This window comes from Chiloscyllium plagiosum, unplaced genomic scaffold (genome assembly GCF_037043375.1).
Source record: "Chiloscyllium plagiosum isolate Xiang-an unplaced genomic scaffold, Cpla_swu_hap1 HiC_scaffold_13, whole genome shotgun sequence".
NCBI lineage: Eukaryota > Metazoa > Chordata > Chondrichthyes > Orectolobiformes > Hemiscylliidae > Chiloscyllium > Chiloscyllium plagiosum.
The window spans coordinates 48,385,414-48,404,178 of NW_028270151.1; the positions used below are offsets into that span (position 1 = coordinate 48,385,414).

The window sequence follows — 18,765 nt, forward strand, 5'->3', positions numbered from 1 at the left end:
TATTGCTATAATAATACAGTTTTATGGTTGCTTGCCTTTTTACATCTTATCTGAAAATGTGTTGTTGGAAAAGCGCAGCAGGTCAGTCAGCATCCAAGGAACAGGAGAATCGACGTTTCGGGCATAAGCCCTTCTTCAGGCTTATGCCCGAAATGTCGATTCTCCTGTTCCTTGGATGCTGCCTGACCTGCTGCGCTTTTCCAGCAACACATTTTCAGCTCTGATCTCCAGCATCTGCAGACCTCACTTTCTCCTTTTTACATCTTATGCATGTTTCACCATATTTCTTTTCCCTTTTTAGGTTCCCCATTTTCCAATCTGTCTTCTGTATCGTATTAAGGATAGAGTAGTCAATGAAGCTGATTTTTTTGCACCTAATATTAGTGCTGAATGTCAAGAAATATGCTTTTATGGAAAAGGTATAATTGGATGCTAGTTCCTCATTCTCCCTTCCCAGAGTCAGTAATTACTAATTGAGTATCAGAAAAGATCAGTTCTAGCATTGTTGAGAGGATCTTAAGAATGAACATTGATTGATACTTCAATGCTACATTAAGAATTTACATAATTCAGACTACAAAATCTTTACAAGATAAATTCTGCTATTCAACCCAATATGTCTAGGCTATTGGATCAGTTAAACCCCAGCGTTACTTTATGAACAGAAAGGAGCTTTCCCAGTACTCTGACAATCTCTCATCCCTCCATCACCATGACCAGTATAAGTAAACTAATATTTATATAATTTCATATTGTCTTACTAGCAGCTGTATAAAACAAAGCAACCATACATTAAAGATAATTTATTTTATTCACACATTGTTGTCTGGCCAGTATTTAATTTCTGACCCTAATTGCCCTTGAGAAGGTACATGAACCACTACAGTCCATGTGCTGTAGGTGTATCCACATTTGGTTGTGAAGCATTTTAAGACGTCTGGGACACATGAAAGACTCTCAAAAACATTGGTTTTTACCATTCATTCATCCTTCCCAGACTATTATGCTTTGCAAGATTTTGGGGACTAAGTAAAAACTAGGCAATACATCTGATGCGGACAACTAAAGCTGATTGTTAGAATCAAATTATGAATCAGATGACCCAATTTGTACTGACCTTTTGTTTAGCACATCCATAATTACAGCGTTGGAGATTTTCTGTCATAATAAAGTTTAAGTGGTTTTCTATCAAGGATCATATAAATGAAACGTGATGGTTACTAACAAAAGTCTTAATGGCTGTCTAATGAAATGACAGAAAGGAAGTTCTGAATGCAAATTTAATGTAAAATATAGAAATTTCAGAAGACCAGTGGATTCCTAAAACCCCTTACATCAGCAACTTTGTTCAGTAGACCATCAATAAATTATAATTGGAAGTAATTTTTTGTCTCATCTTTAATTCATAGGGAAGTCATTTTTATTCAAAATTAATAGAAGCTCCAACTCTTTACTTAAGGTTCAAAAAGATCTGTGTTTTACCTGCTGCCTGCAGAATTTATATTTTAATCGGGAGCACAATAAAAACTAAATACAGTATTTAATTTTCTTCTCATGAATAACAAATTTTCTTCTCCACTTTTAGTCAGTATGCCTCCACACTTAGAGAAATGGGAAGAAGTAAATCTACAAAGTGCTAAAACCCCTGAGGATCAATGGGTACCAGAAAGGAGACGCTCCAACAGAACTACCTCACAGGAGTTCTTATGGTAAAAAGTAATTTGTATATTAATCAGTGTTGTAGTGGCAATCTGCACATGGGCTGGTATTCTACTGATTTCTCCACACATCATGCTTCTTCATTTTTCTCTTTCATTGCTAGTAAAAGCTTTCCATTTTCAACTTCATAAACAATATTCCCGTTACTTTCCTCATAACTTATCTTAAAATTTTTAAAAATGTAAAAATATAATGCAAGATGGCATCTCAGTAATAGTCCACGATCCAATGAAATGAGCTTTCTTTCTTGTGATTATCAATGCGTAAATACAGAAACTGAGTTAAGTTGTGCAGAGAAGTTCTGATTTCAACAAAATCTTATAAAATAGTTGCAGTCCTGTTCGGTAATTTGTTAAAACAATTGAGAATTAATCAATGGGAGTAATCGCTCCCAGAGTTCCTATTCCATCTAAAAACTGAATGGCAGAATTCTCCAGACCAATAGGTTGTCCTTTTTGTGAATTGTCCTTCACACAGTAGAACGCATTTTGTGATCTGTGGAACAAGACCTGTCTCAATGTAATAAACCTCTTCCCTTTTGTTGAAATCAGTATTTGAAAAACACAATTACAGTATGATTAAAATTAGATTGATACATGAAACACCCATCATATAATTTTATTGATATGCCATCAAATGCAGAAGTAGCCCAATTTCACCACTCAATGCGATAGTGAAATTAGATCTGTTTTGCCCAGAGTTTAGAAAAGTGAGAGGCGATCTCATTGAAACATTTAAGGTTATGAAAAGATTTGACACGGGACAGTAAATATTTTCGCAAATGGGAGGATCTAGGAAAAGGGGGCACACTCAGAATAAGGAATCAATAATTTAGGATTAAATGAGGAGACATTTCTTCACTTAAAGCTTGTGAATCTTTTCAATTATTAATTCATTTATTAGCCATAATTTCATATCTCTTGATACTTTTACCTAACAAAAATCTGTTGAACTTCATCTTGAACATTGCAATTGACTCTGTTTCCCACAACCATTTGTAGGATAGGGTTCCAGGTTTCCATTACACCAGAAACATTTTCGTCCCTGTTCAGTAACCAGCATCCATTACAGGAAACTACCTGTTCCACAATATCTTATGGCCAAATAAAAACACCACCTGACATCTAGCCTAGATCTGGTCTTATAAAATTAAAACTGTGACCCTTCAGCCTCTCCTAGTTAATTCAACTGGAACAATCTGCCAAGAATAATGTTTTCTCTAGCTATTGCTTCACTGTACTTTTGCTAGAAAATCTAGATTTTTTTTTTCTTCAACGTGAGTGATTTTCTCAGAATGCTGTATGAATATTGAGCATCTGCCTTACTTACATACATAATACTGGACTTCTCCAAATTTAGTATAATTTTCCAAGAAGTTATAGCCTGGATATTCCAGTGCACTATGCTTCTTGCCTCCCTGGCTAAAATGTTATGGGCCCATGATACTGAAGTCTGCCTTACAGCAATTTAATTCTGGTAGCAGCATTATGAACTTTAAGATGAGACATTTGCTCTTTCTCTTTGGACAGAGATGCCAACTATCAATGGCCAGCAGCTCTTTAAGCCCGATAGCACCGGTTGGGAGCAGTGGCCACTGCTAGCACCATGGGCAGCCATACTACCCCAAAAAATGAACTCCAAAAAAAGTCCTGAATCACGAGCTTCTGTGAAGAAATGTGGATCTAGGTTCAAGTAACGATGGATATGGGTAAAGAGGGGGCATGACCTTCGGGGTGGATTTCAATCAAGGACTATCTCCAACAAGAGAGTGTTTAACCACTTTCCCTTGACATTCAGTGAATTACTTTCATGGAAATCCCACTCCATCAATATCTGGGAGTCAATATTAACCAGAGACTTAACTAAACCAATCTAACTAAACATATATAATGTGGCTACTAAAGCAAATCAGATTTTTTTTTCCACAGTGAATGGTTATCCCCACCCCAGACTCCCCAAAGCCTTTCTATCAGGCATAATTCAGGAATTTAGTACAATCATTTTCACTTTTCTGGGTGAGTGCAGGTCACTTCATTCTCCACTGGTGAACCATAGCTCCAATGCATAACACTTCAAAATGCACCACAGCTAATGGCCAAGGCTTTTTGACATAATCCCTTCAAACCTGTGAGCAAGGGCAACAGGTGCATGAAAACATCACCATCTCCAAACTTGCCTATAAGTCACCCAACATCCTGACTTTTAAAATCCTGGAACTCCCTCTCATACAGCTTTTAATATATTTTCACCACACGGTGTGTGGTGGATCTAAAAGGTGACTCAGGGGCAGTTGAAGATGGGGAAAACATTCTGCAAGCGAGGAAAATATATTCACACAAGTCTTAGTATCACCTGCAAATTTACAGATCATGCCCACACATTGACGTCCAGATTATCCATAAAAATAGTAAAGTGTAGTGGACCCAACTCCCAATCCCTGCATGCCCCAACTGATAATTAGTTTCCAAGTTGATTTAAATTCATCTTCCTGTGTAATCAATTCTTGAACATCCTTGAGACAGTTCTCTGACTCTTCACAGAACTGAAAGAGCTTTTCTCATTACTTCCACAATTGTCTGTGATCCTCTTTTCTATTAAGCTTTTAGCTGATCTAATAGCAAGTGTCTGCTGGAAATACTGAACCAATTATGGTTGCACTTTCATTGCACAATAAGGAATGGATGTGCTATCTTGGATTGAAAATAATATTCTCTATTCAGGTCAACAGAAAATAAGATCCCATCTGAACTTGCGTCTGGTAAAAATTCGTTGGAACTACATTCAACATCGACAGATTTGGACCAAGTGCAAACAGCACAGGTAGAATGTATTACTGTGAATTAAGGAAAGTGAATTAATAAAACATGTGACAATGCTAAAATATTTGCTCCTGGAAAAGAAAATTGAACAATGATCCTTTCAGGACTTTTGATACTTATGAAAGGACATAATGTTTATGACATTTACATCTTCGACATTAAAAGGCCTTCTGACCCTGGAGAGAGAGAGACCACTGATTGAGATCAGGATCAGTGGCCCTTTGTTCATCAGGCTGGGACCATTGTTTGTTCTTGGCTTTGTCGTGACCATTTCCTGGTGGTGCTATTTGAGTCTCCGCAGTGCCCCCTCTTGTTGGCACCACTTCCAGAGTCATCTTGTGCCTCTGGTCCTTATGGCTGCAGTGGGCTCCTCTGTCTTGCGCACTTCCTCAGACAGGGGATCCAGCCAAGCTCAGATCTGCTGACAGCCTCTATGCCAAAGGGGGTGCTAAGTACAGCTGGTGCCTAGTGGAGGGGTAGCTGCTGGTAGGATACATGTTGAGTTCAGTCATGCCAGCATCCTTCGAGCCCAGGAGTGGTTGCCAAGTTTATCCATGCTGACAGGGTAGAAGGGAAGCTGCCACACTCTGAATTGGCTGGCATATTGCTACCTGGGGTGAAAGCTCTGTCGTATCTGTGGAGGCTTCTGGGGCAATGTTAGCTTCTCAAGAGAATGCTGTCAGGCAGGTTCCAGCCTTGGCGACTATCTTATGCAGTGTGCACATTCTCCCTGTATCTGCGTGGGTTTCCATGAGATGCTCCAGTTTCCTCCCACAATCCAAAGATGTGCAGGTTAGGTGAATTGGCCATGCTAAATTGCCCATCGTGTTCAAGGATCTGTAGGTTAGGTGCATTACATTTACCCTGACTAGAGTAATAGGGCAGAGGAATGGGTTTGGTTGGTATACTCTTCGGAGGGTCAGTGTGGACTTGTTGGGCCAAAGTGTCTGTTTCCACACTGTAGAGATTCTGTGATTCTACGATGATTCTTGATGTGTGATCCTCATGTGTTCACTGGTTCCTGCTGCAGGTCTTTGGCAGCAGAATGGCACCAAGACAGGCTGAAAATCAGAAAGGGAGATGTTGTGCTAAAATAGTGGCAACTGGGTCAAGTACTATAATGTTCTACCTTGAAGAACAGTATAACAAACCTCATGCTCAATGAGATGTCCACTACAAATAAATTACTGAGATTAAAGTGAAATGACATTAAACTGGGCAACTTTAAATGTGGAGAACTTGCACACGTTTTACAAAAACAGCAACTGGTTATGTACACAATAAGGTGCCTTCAGTGAAAATAGGATCTTGACATCTCTATAGTTTGAACCTGGAGTGTGCACATTACACCTGCTAAGAGTGCATCTGAACTTTGTGCATTCATATGGATAGCCAAGGAACCTTTTTGGAGAGGTAATGTATCCTAATGAATAAAATCCTGAGACCATTTAGAGGGGCTCAGATATGGTTGGGAATTTCATGTACCCCTTTCGTAGGGGTTCAGATACTTCAGGATTATTAAAATTAGGAAAATTATGAATGAAATGTTAATGATTTAACAAAAGAAAACAATGCATCATTTCTCCAAGTTTATAGATGTCACAAAGTTAGTTGGGAGGGTAAGCTGTGAGGTGGATGCAGAGAAGCTTCAGTGTGATTTCAACAAGTAATTGGGCAAATACATGGCAGATGCAGTGTAATGTGGATAAATGTGCAGTTATCCACTTTGGTAGCAAAAACAACCAGGCGGATGATTATCTAAATGGGGATAGATTGGAAAAGAGGAAGGTGCAATGTGACATCAGTGTTCTTCTACACCAGTCGCTGAAATTAAGTATTCAGGTGTGGCAGGCAGTGAAGAAGGCAAATGGTATGGTAGTCTTCAGTGAGAGGATTTGAGAACAGGAGTAGGGATGTTTCACTGCAACTATGCAAGGCATTGGTACAACTACACCTTGCCCAAATTTTCTTCCTGGCACAGGGCAGTTGCCTGACAGGACCTCACACCCCCGAGAACAAGAGAATAGTTTGGCTATGAAGCTGCAGGCTTAAGGGACCTGCAGTTGTCCTCCCACTTCCTGGAATTGGGATGTTAATTGCTGCTGCCGCACTGCAGCACATCTCTGCAATTCTGATGGACATAAACTAATGTACCCATTCAAACCTCCATTGCGCAGTGGCAGAGTCCCTTCGGCATCCCTTGCAGACATTGTTTTTTTTCTCTTACCTTTTCTCCCTTCTAACTTTGAGCCTCTACCTAACGTTTTTGCAGACTGAACACTCTCATTTAGTGAACCGTCATGAATCCTGGACTGTATGGCAGAGCTGAAGTTGTATCTAACTGGCCCTTGCTTCCTTTACCTCTTTGCCATGCTTGAGAACTGAGCATCCTCTAGGTATAGTGAAGAGGAAAGTCTATTTTATACTTGACTGATCTGACAGTTTAGAGCATGCTATTGGCTTTGTTGACTGGTCCACAATCACTGAACATAATCAGTTTGTTACTGCTCCCAGATTTCTTTTAAGTTCATCTTTAGCCAGGTTAACACCATTAATCAGGTGTGTCAGACACTTTGTTTATAGTATAAAACTTTGTAATTCTGGATTGTTGTTTTACTGACAAGACAGATCATTTAACCAGACGAAATTTAAAAACAAATAAGATTTCCCTTAAGTCCTTTTTAGTTCAGCTTTCTTCATTATAATAGAAACTATGTTTCACTGTCACTTTACAGACTCGGATGACCAAGGAACAACGCTGGGGAAGTGCGTTACTGACCCGAAAGCATTCAACAGAGGAAGAGTTTGAAAGAGCAAAGGCAGCAGTCGAGGTCTCTGAATTTTTTCACACACTTTTCCTGAGATTAGAATACAGATTATGGCTGGATTGTATTTTGCACTTGCACATTAAAGATATCATGATTCTTTCTGCTGGATTCTATTTAATGTATTTCAAAACTGCAAATTACGTGCTATCAGTTTGTAGTTGATGTTTTAACAATTCTGCTACAATATTATCCTTACTTCTACTCTCACTTTGAAGTGCCAAAAAAGGCACCCTACATATCTTTCCTTGTTCTCAGGTTATGATTCATCAGAGTCTTCTACATTAACTCAGTTTTTCCCAGAATTCAAAACTGCTTGATGCCCTTATTTCACTCATTCTTTACTTCCCCCTTTTCATTCTATTAACTGCAAAAGAGCTTAACTCCAGATGTGAGGTGAGAGTGACATCAAAGCAGCATTTGACCAAGTATGGAATCAAAGCGCCCACACAACTGGAGTCAATGAAAATCAGGAGGAAAATTCTCCACTGGTTGAGCCATATCTTGCATAAAGAAAGATGGCTGTGATTGTTGGAGGTCAGTCATCTCACTCCAGGACATCACTGCAAGAGATCCTCAGGGGAGTATCCTAGGCCCAGTTATCTACATCTGCTTCATCAGTTAGCTCCCCCCGTATCATAATGTAATGGGGCCTCCAACAGCAAAAGTTGAGGTAGGGCAATAAACAGGTAGCTCAAGTGGACGAGCTGACCCTCTTTTTGAGGTAAGGGACAAGGGAGATACATGGATTTCCTCAACCAGGTGTGAGCTACGGGCTTAATTCTATATGAATAGTCTGCTTTTTGAGTTTAAACTTAATTTCCCTTCGTGTTGTAAAGATTTTATGCCAGTGGAGTAAAGAATCCCTGCCATCATGAGTTTCGGCTGTCCGTGTGCTTGAATGTCGTGTTACGTTTCTGGTGCTCTCCCTTTCTGTCTTCAATCACACTTTTCATTGCAAAGAATTTCTGGGAGTCCCTGACTGGCCCAATCAATACTTCAGTGAAGGTAAGGAAATTGAGAATACCTCTGGTGCTGGGGTTAAAAGTGTGAAGAGATATCCAGATGTCCTTATACAACATGTGTGGTGACTGCTATGAGTATGTGGCATGCTCAACGTCTATTAACCCTAGAACTGTTCGAAAAGCAGGGAATCAGGCTGTTGTTTTTCACCATCATTGTTATTGATGGAACATTTCAGTCATCTCTAACTGTCATGGGCAGTGGACCAACTAGAGGAGACATCACTGACTTCATTTCAAAAATTGACATGGGTAAGTTGGAGATCTAGAGGAAGCAGTTTGTTTCTACTCTCAGCAAATATGGGATAACTTTCAGTAGAGATGATGATGATGATATTGGCTATTGTGAACTGTTAAGCCACAGGATTTTGCATAAAGATAACTGTTCAGCAATGATTCATTACCACCTGATCCCACTCCACCATTGGTAGAAAGTCTGGGACTGTTTGCAGAAGTCTTTGGGAGTAAGGTGAAAGCTCAGAGTTATTGTCTGTATGCCTCCCCACTTGTCCTTGTGAGGAAGAAAATCATAAAATCTATGTGAATTATCCGGCACTCAATACAAATTCTCATAGGAGGCTTACCCTCTGCATAGGATTGAGGATGCATTGATGTTTTCAAAGGTGTAAGCTATTTCTGCAATCTTAATTTTGCTCACAGTTGTAACCAATTAGCCATCGCTAGACATTGAAAAACCAGCAGTCCTGGCAGGCACCAGGCAGGTTCACAAATACATAAGATTGCCATTTTGGTTTTGTAATGCCCCTCCTCTTTCATGTGATGGACAAAGCTCTTGGTGAATTTAATTTCCAGCTTCTGTTTGTGAATCTGGATACTAATCTTTGCTTAACATTCAAGAAGAATCTTGAAAGAATAGACACCATGTAGACAACTAAGTCATCTCCTGGCTCTCTCAGTGGCTGTTCACCATCTCCAAGATGCAAGTCAGTTATGATGGAAAAATCTCCACTTGCCTGAATGGATGCAACTCCAACAATACTCAAGAAGCTCCATTCTAACCAACAAGGCAGATGTTTGAATGGCACACTATCCCCCACCTTCAACATGTACTTCTTTCTTCATTTATTTTATTTCCTTCTCCAAAGCAGCAATGCATGCCATCTACAAGTTGCACTGCAGCAATTCATCAAAGCTCCTTTGCAAAACATCTTCCAAACCCTCTATTTTGCCATCTGGAAGATATGAGGGTAGCAGATGCATAGGAAAACCAGTGCCTGCAAATTCCCTTGCAAGCCACTCAGCATCCTGACTTGGAGCTGTTTTGCCATTTCTTTACTGTTTCTGGGAAAACAAAAATCCCAATAACCCCTGTCGAACAGCACTCTGTGTGTCCATACACCTCACAGACTACAGAGTTCAAGAAGGCAGCTCACTGTAATTTTCTCAAGGGCGATTAGGGATGGACAACTAATGCTGACCTAGCCAGCAATGCCTTCATCATGAACAAAAAAAGTTACAATCTCCTTGTGAATAAAATATGAAGCTATATCATATTCAGATTTGTAGATATATTAACTTTCTTATTCGTTGCAACTTCATCGATGACCTGCAATAAGGGCCTTCTCCTTTGTTTCTTAATAAACGTTTGAATCAGTATAGATTTAAAACATCCTAAGCAATATAGCATTGTTTCTTTTAAATTTGCAACAATGACAAATTGAGAACAATTTGTGATCTTTTAAACTGAAACATGTCAACAATTAGAACAGTTTTTCATGCCTTTTGAAATTTAGCTTGAAATGGTGCATATATTTCCCTGGTATTGTCTTGTGTGGGTGATAAATGTTCAAAAGTCTTTTCTCCTATAAATTATGATGATTCTAACTCGTTCTGATCCAGAATATCAAAGCAAAGTGAGGTCATTTAAAGAATCAATAAAATCAGAACATAGGAAACAGTTGCATAAATACTCTGATATAATTTCAAATATATTCAATTTCTGTGGTGACAGCATCTTTCATATTGTTACTAATGAAATTCTCGAACTACTCAGGAATACACTGCAATGCCTCTAAAATTAGATTTTTTTAGACATTACTTGCTTTGTCAGAAGTGATAAACTACATGAAGACAGTTAAGCAGTACAATCACTACTATTTATAACATCAATGCTGATGGACAGTACCTATTTTGGGTAAATAGAGCTAAGCATTTGCCAATACAATGGATCATTCCCAATGACACTGTTCATAAGCAGGGAAAGGATAACATTTTTGGTCATATTTACTGTCTTCCTGCCTTGCACTGTCAGTCATTTTTTTTCTTCTTTTATCCTGATCAGATGGGCTAATGGGCTGAGGAGTGGAAGGGGGAGTTTAATTTAGATAAATACGAGGTGTTGCATTTTGGGAAAGCAAATTTTAGCAAGACTTATACATTTAATGGTAAGGTCCTAGGGAGTGTTGCTGAACAAAGAGATCTTGCTTGCAGGTTCATAGCTCCTTGAAAGCGGAGTCGCAGGTAAATAGGATCGTGAAGAAGGCGTTTGGTATGCTTTCATTTATTGGTCAGAGTATTGAGTATTTGGGAGGTCATGTTGCAGCTGTACAGGACATAGATTAGGCTGCTTTTGGAATATTGCGTGCAATTCTTGTCTTCTTCCTATTGGAAGGATGTTGTGAAACTAGAAAGGGTTCAGAAAAGAGTTACAAGAATGTTGCCAGGGTTGGAGGATTTGAGCTAACAGGAGAGGTTGAATAGGCTGGGGCTGTCTTCCCTGGAGCATCTGAGGCTGAAGGGTGACCTTATAGAAGTTTATAAAATCATGAAGGGCATGGATAGGGTAAATAGGCAAAGTCTTTTCCTTGGGGTCGGGGAGTCCAGAACTAGAGAGCATAGGTTTAGGGTGAGAGGGCAAAGACATAAAAGGGACCTAAGGGGCAACCTTTTCATGTAGAGGGTGGTGCGTGTATGGAATGAGCTGCCAGAGGAAGTGGTGGAGGCTGGTATAATTGCAACATTTAAAAGGCATCTGGATGGGTATGTGAATAGGAAGGGTTTGGAGGGATATGGGCCGGGTGCTGGCAAGTGGAATTAGTTTAGGTTAGGATATCTGGTCGGCATGGACGAGTTGGACCGAAGAGTCTGTTTCCATGCTGTACATCTCTCTAACTTTATGACTCTACTGTTCAGCTGAATAAAGTATCATTTTTCTGAGCTTCCATGCAGTGAAATATCTCCATTAATGTAGAATAAGATCCTACATATTAGTACCCTGAAACTGAATTCAGATTCGCTATAACTGTTTTTTGGTTAGATAAAAAGAAGACTATGGTATCAGGGTTTCAAATTGTACATTCAGAATTAGTCTCAACATTTTCCCAAATGCTCCTGTCAGTGCAAAAGTATAGCGCAACATCAACAAAATACCAGCATACCTGTTATGAGCAGTGGGGGCATACCTGTAACTTTACCTTTAAGAGTTTGTCTTATTCAAAGTATGTAGTGCTATAATTTTTCAAATATAAAATCAATGTTGCTCAAATGAATTCATTCACATTGAGAATAATGCATTTTTCTTACTGTAAACTAAATCTTGATAAATACAATCTTAATTGAGCTTTCGCAGACCAATTAATCTGATCTCCATTGTCAAGACAATGCTCTTAATAATGAGGTCCTATATGAACATATGAATTAGGTGCTCATGTCTGCTCTGTCGTTCAACAAGATCATGGCTCACCTGATTAACTCACATTCCCGCCTACCTCATCATCTTGCCTATCAAGAATCCATGTCCGCCTTAAAAATATTCAAAGATTCTGCTTCCACTGTCTTTTGAGGAAATGAGTTCCAATGACACAGAACTATTTGTGAGAAAAAGATGCTCCTTCTTTTGCTTTTAAATGTGTGGCCTTTAATTTTAAACAGTGGCTGCTAGTTCTAGATTCTCCTACAAGTCTAAACACACCTTCCACATGTACCTTTCAATACTCATCAAAATGTTACATGTTTCAGTCAAGTCACCTCCAACTCTTCTAAACTCCAGCTAAACCTGTGTAATCTTTCCTCAAAAGACAACCAGCCCATTTCAGATATGAAAGTAGTAAACCTTCTCTGCCTCCAATGCATTTGCACCCTTCCTTAAAAAAGGAGACACTGAGTCAATAGATCTCTCTGCATGTGACAACTCTGCAGTCTTTCGCCATTGACACAATATCTTTTTATTCCTCCTAGATGGACGATTTTATTTTTCTCCCATTTACTCCACTTTCCAAATCTTTGTTCACTCACGGAACCTATTAATATCTCTTGTTAACCTCCTTAAGGAAATGTAGAATTTAGGTGCAGGAGTAGGCCATATGGCCATTTGAGCTTGCTTCACCATTCACTATGATCATGACTGATCATCCAACTGAGCACCCACTTTCTTCCACTTTGATGCCTTTAATTTCTAAGAACTATATCTTTATCTTCCTTAAAAATTGCACAACACCAGGTTATAATGCAACAAATTTATTGGAGGCACACTTGAAAGTCTTAATGTCCTCTTCACAACTTGCCATCCTACCTATTCTTGTGTCATTAAAAAATTTAACAACCAAACCTTAAGCACCTTCAAAAATTCATATTTAAGAAAGAAACTTATATATAGAACTGTAAAAGGGTTCAGGCCCCAGCATTGATCCCTGTGGCATACCATATGTCACAACTTGTCAACCATAAAATGACCTGTTTACACCTATACTGTTTCCTATTAGCTCGCCAATCTCCTATCAAAACTAATATGCTGTCCACTGCACTATGAGAGCTTTATTTTTTGCAACAACTTTTGCTATAGCACTTTTAAAATGTCATCTTGAAATCTTAACATAGTATATCTACTGGATCCCTTTATCCAAGGCACGTTACTTACTCAAAGAACTCTAACAGATTGGTTATGTAAAAGGGAAATTATTTTTAAATAATGTTCTTTGACTCTAACTAAGTATCCTGCTATAATTTAGTCATAGAGATGTACAGCATGGAAACAGACCCTTCAGACCAACCCGTCCATGCCAAACAGATGTCCCAACCCAATCTAGACCCACCTGCCAGCACCTGGCCCACATCCCTCCAAATCCTTCCTATTCATATATCCATCCAAGTGCCTTTTAAATGTTGGAATTGTACTAGCCCCCACCACTTCCTCTGGCAGCTCATTCCATACACCCACCACCCTTGGTCTCTTTTGTATCTTTCCCCTCTCACCCTAAACCTATGCCCTCTAGTTCTGGACTCCCCCACCCCAGGGAAAAGACTTTGTCTCTTTACCCTATCCATGCCCCTCATGATTTTTTTAAACCTCTAGAAGATCACCCCTCAGCTTCCGACACTCTAGGGAAAACAGCCCCAGCCTGTTCAACGTCTTCTTATAGCTCAAATCCGCCAACCCTGGCAACATCCTTGTAAATCCTTTCTGAATCCTTTCAAGTTTCACAACATCTTTCTGATAGGAAGGAGACCAGAATTGCACGCAATATTCCAACAGTGGCCTAACCAATGTCTTGTACAGCCGCAACATGGCCTCCCAACTCCTGTACTCAATATTCTGACCAATAAAGGAAAGCATACCAAACACCTTCTTCACTATCTGAAAATGTGTCGCTGGAAAAGCGCAGCAGGTCAGGCAGCATCCAAGGAGCAGGAGAATCGATGTTTCGGGCATAAGCCCTTCTTCAGGGCTTCCTGAAGAAGGGCTTATGCCCGAAACGTCGATTCTCCTGCTCCTTGGATGCTGCCTGACCTGCTGCGCTTTTCCAGCAACACATTTTCAGCTCTGATCTCCAGCATCTGCAGTCCTCACTTTCCCCACCTTCTTCACTATCCCATCTACCTGCGACTCCACTTTCAAGGAGCTATGAACCTGCACTCGAAGGTCTCTTTGTTCAGCAACACTCCCTGGGTCCTTACCATTAAGTGTATAAGACCTGCTAATATTTGCTTTCCTAAAATGCAGCACCCTGCATTTATCTGAAATTTATTTAAAAATAGCTTCTAATACCTTCCTTGTTGAGCTAAAAATGCACTTAGTAACATCACAATCAACATGATTTAACAGAAGGTAAATCGTGTTTACAAGTTTATTTGAGTTTATTTTTGCTGATGTAACGAGACACATATAAGGAAACTCGTAGATATCCTTTGTATGGATTTCAAAAATTAATTTGGAAAGATGCCTTACAAGAGGTACAATGCTAGATAATGGCTCCTCAAATTTGGGATAATATCTGAGCATACTGAATAACTGGATAGTGGATATGCTGTAAAAAAAGATAAAGAGGTCATTTTCAAGTAGATAGGCTGAAACCAATGGACTGCCATACAGCAGTGCCACAGTTACTGACAATCTACATTAATGACATGAAAAAGAAGAAGTTATGTATCTAAATTTGTTGATGATTCAAAGCAAGATGGGAATGTAAGTTGTGAGGACATACACAACACGTCAATGGGCAACAAGATGGCAGACAGAATGTGAGGTGGATAAATGAGAATGTATTCACTTTGGTAGTAAGAATAGAAGTGCAGAATCTTTTTGAAAAGATGTGAATCTTTTAAATGTTGACAGTCAGAGAAATTTGTGTTTACTCATACGAGAAGCACAGGACGTTAATATTCAAATACAACAATTAGGAAAAGAAAGATCATATTGACTATTATCACAAAGGAATTGCAGTACAGGAATAAAGAAATGTAGCTACATTCTGTGGGGCTTTGCTAAGACCATATCTAAAGTATCATGCATATAATGAGTATGAAGACAATACAGTGAAGGTTCACTTGATTGCTTTCTGGAATGAAAGTTTTGAGGAAATGGTCCTAAAGTTGTAACGTCATAAAAACATGGAAACAGATCCTTCAGTCCAACCAGTCCATGCCGAACATAGTCTCAAACTAAACTATTACTTCCTCATTCCATATGCAAACCTCTCCCTGTGTAAAACAATATCCCCATCATGTCTTTTTTAAATCTCTCTCCTTTCACCTTAAAAATGTGCCCCGTAGTCTTGAAATCCCGTAACCGAGGAAAAAGACAACTACCATTTACTTTATCTATACTCCTCATTATTTTATAAACCTCTCTAAAGTCACCTCTCAACCTCCTATGCTCCAGTGAAAATAGACCCAGTTTATCCAGCCTTTCCTCTAAGTCAAACTTTCCATACCCAGCAACATTCTGGTAAATCTCTTCTAAACTCTTTCCAGCTTAATAATATCCTTCCTATTGCTGGGTGACCTGAACTGGACACAGAATTCTAGAAGAGACCTCACCAATATCTTGTACAACCTCAACATAACATCCTAACTTCTTTATTCAAAGGACTGAGCAATGAAGGCAAGTGTGCCAAACACCATTTTAACCACCCTTTCTATATTTGATGCAAAATTCAGAGAATCATGCAAATGAACCCCTAAGTCCCTTTGTTCCCAAGGCCCTACTATTAATTGTCTAAGCCCCACACTTGTTTGTGGTACCATAATGCAATATCTCGCATTTATCCAGATTGAACTCCACCTGCCATTTTTCAGTCCATTGACCCATTTGATCAAGATCCCTTTGCAATCTCGGAAAACCTTGTGAGTAAATTGGGCAACATCTCTGGGGTTTAGAAGAATGAGGGGTGATCTATAGAATCATGCCAGGGTTATAAATGGACTAGATCTAGTAGACACTAAGAAAGTGATTCTTCTCACTGACAAATCTAGAAGATAAAGCCACAGCTTCAGGATAAAAAATCGATCATGTAGCACTGAGTTGAGGAGAAATGTTGTCGCTCAGAGAGGGTGTGAATCTTTGGAATTCTCTGCCCCAGATTGTTGTGACTGCTCCATTGTTGAATATAAGCATGGCTGAAGCAGATCGAATTTTAGTCTCTCAGGGAATCGAGGGCTATGGGGAGCAGGTGGAAAAATGAACTGGAAGCAGATCACTCATGATTGCACTGAATGGCACAGCAGGCTCAACATAGAAAATAGGTGCGAGAGTAGGCTATTTGACCCTTCAAACTTACGCTACCAAGAGGCTGTATGGCTCACTCCTACTCCATATCTGACATTCTTCATATTAGGTGATTTTTTTTATTCAGTAATAAAAACTCAAATATCCATTATACAATATAAACTAAGAAATAGATGACATCAGTTGATCCTAATGACTTCATCAATTGATGGTAGATTGCATTTTTTAGATGTGTACAGATGCTGAGGGTTATGAAAAAGAGAACTTGCCTTGGCAAAACAATTGCTAGTCTGGATTAGAGTGGTGCTGGAAAAGCACAGCATGTCAGGCAGCATCCAAGGAGCAGGAAAATCGACGTTTCGAGTAAAAGCCCTTCATCCTGATGCCCAAAAAACGCCTTCATCCTGATTACCCAAAACGTCGATTTTCCTGCTCCTTGGATGCTGGCTGACCTGCTGTGCTTTTCCAGAACCACTCTAATCCAGACTCTGGTTTCCAGCATCTGCAGTCCTCATTTTTACCTAAAACAATTACTAACCACATATCACGTATTCAGCATGAGTATGCATTGTGGAATACATATAATTGACAAAAGAAACCAGCAAACTTTAAGTTGCATTTTCTCTCAAAGGAAATCTGAGGGACCAGTCCTACAAGAAGCTTCCAAAGAACTATATTTTGTGAGCTAAAGTAGGCTTATAATCATAATTTCTTCTTAAGCATTCACACTTCATCTCCTCTGACAGCTACCTCATTGTGCTCTGACTTATAGAAAATGCTAACTTGCACATCTAATGTTTAACAAATTGCTACCAAGTATTCTCTTTGTTTCCTTTAATCAAAATTAGTTTGTGGTTAAAGCATTTTTCATTTTATATGTTATTATTTACCAGTCCGACACAGAATTCTGGGATAAAATGCAAGATGAATGGGAAGAAATGGCACGTAGGAATTGGATAGCAGGAAGTGAACAGCCAGCAACAAATTCAAATATCTCCCCACATGAGAAGGTGACCTTGAAAATATGATCTTCACAATTTGTTGTTTTTCTAATTACATTTTTACAAGTGTCAAATTTTTGGTTGATTCTTATTTATATTCAAATTCAACCTGAAAATGGTGACAACAAATTCATTGTTCCTGGCAGAAGTGAGGACAATACAGAACAAGAAGTGCAACCTTTAAATCTGTTATTACTTCATTATTTACGTAAGAGATTTTAATCTTTGTGGATTTGGTGTAACTGTGGTACTGACCATTTAAAACCGTACACTAATGAACAATAGACAGAGTCAAACAAATGTTGAGTGGCTAGTGCTTTAATTATTAATGAAGCAATTTAATTGTTGTAACCCAATAATCAAGAACAGCAACATAATAGTGAATAGATTAAGGAATCAGTAACAGAACAATTTAATTCTACAAATTAGATAATTAATTTTTGCAACTTTTTTTCAAGAGATGTTATTCATTCCAATTAACCTTTACTACAGGGCTATTATTTTCACACCGACAATCCCTTCAAAGACTGGCCCAATGCATTTGAGGAAGCTCTTAAAAAGCAGAAGGAAGGAGATCTGCCCAATGCTGTCTTACTATTAGAATCAGCGATTTTGCAAGATCCCTATGATGCAGAGGTGGGCTGATGATATTTAATCATGGATTATATGTTAATACACTGATAATAATTCCAAAGCATATGGCAGGAGCTTTTTACATGTAAATCTGAATGTTGAAATATTATTAGTGTGGTTATACCTATTGAGACAAAGCAGATTATACAGTTTATCACTAATGTTTGCAACCTACCATGTAAACTGATTTAAGTCTTTTGAAGCAACAATATACACTTGTATAACACCATTATCATAGTAAATTATCTGTAGATACTTGCTGTTATAAATCCAGATACAAAGAGCCAAATCTTTCTTTTTCTTGGTTGTCAGGTTTGGAGTGGGAATTCCAGAACTTATGGAATCACAGGCTTGGTTCCCAGTGGTGTCGCAATTTAAAATTAGTGAAAGGTCTGAGGCCAAATTGGTGGAGCTTATAGATTTATCAGTATTAACCTTGCTTGTTCTGTCCCTTTTAGTTCTCCATGCCAGATACATCACTGATGAATGGGACAGTCACATATAAACTGTTTATTCCATCTGCCTAGCAGTGAATTAGATTAGATTAGATTACTTACAGTATGGAAACAGGCCCTTCGGCCCAACAAGTCCACACCAACCCGCCGAAGCGCACCCACCCAGACCCATTCCCCTACATATACCCCTGCACCTAACACTACGGGCAATTTAGCATGGCCAATTCACCTAACCTGCACATCTTTGGAGTGTGGGAGGAAACCGGAGCACCCGGAGGAAACCCACGCAGACACAGGGAGAATGTGCAAACTCCACACAGTCAGTCGC

General features: G+C 39.1%; 1 protein-coding gene across 6 annotated transcripts in view; it reads left to right on the forward strand.

The window, feature by feature from the left end:
• Window positions 1-18,765, forward strand: part of pex5la (peroxisomal biogenesis factor 5-like a) — a 166,234-nt gene that overhangs the window by 114,428 nt on the left and 33,041 nt on the right. For all 6 annotated transcript variants that reach the window (XM_043702242.2, XM_087993569.1, XM_087993570.1 and 3 more), the window contains 5 exons: window positions 1,586-1,709; window positions 4,440-4,539; window positions 7,274-7,369; window positions 17,242-17,358; window positions 17,842-17,985. In XM_043702242.2, coding sequence (XP_043558177.1) covers window positions 1,586-1,709; window positions 4,440-4,539; window positions 7,274-7,369; window positions 17,242-17,358; window positions 17,842-17,985 — 581 coding nt within the window. The remainder of the gene's footprint in view (window positions 1-1,585; window positions 1,710-4,439; window positions 4,540-7,273; window positions 7,370-17,241; window positions 17,359-17,841; window positions 17,986-18,765) is intronic.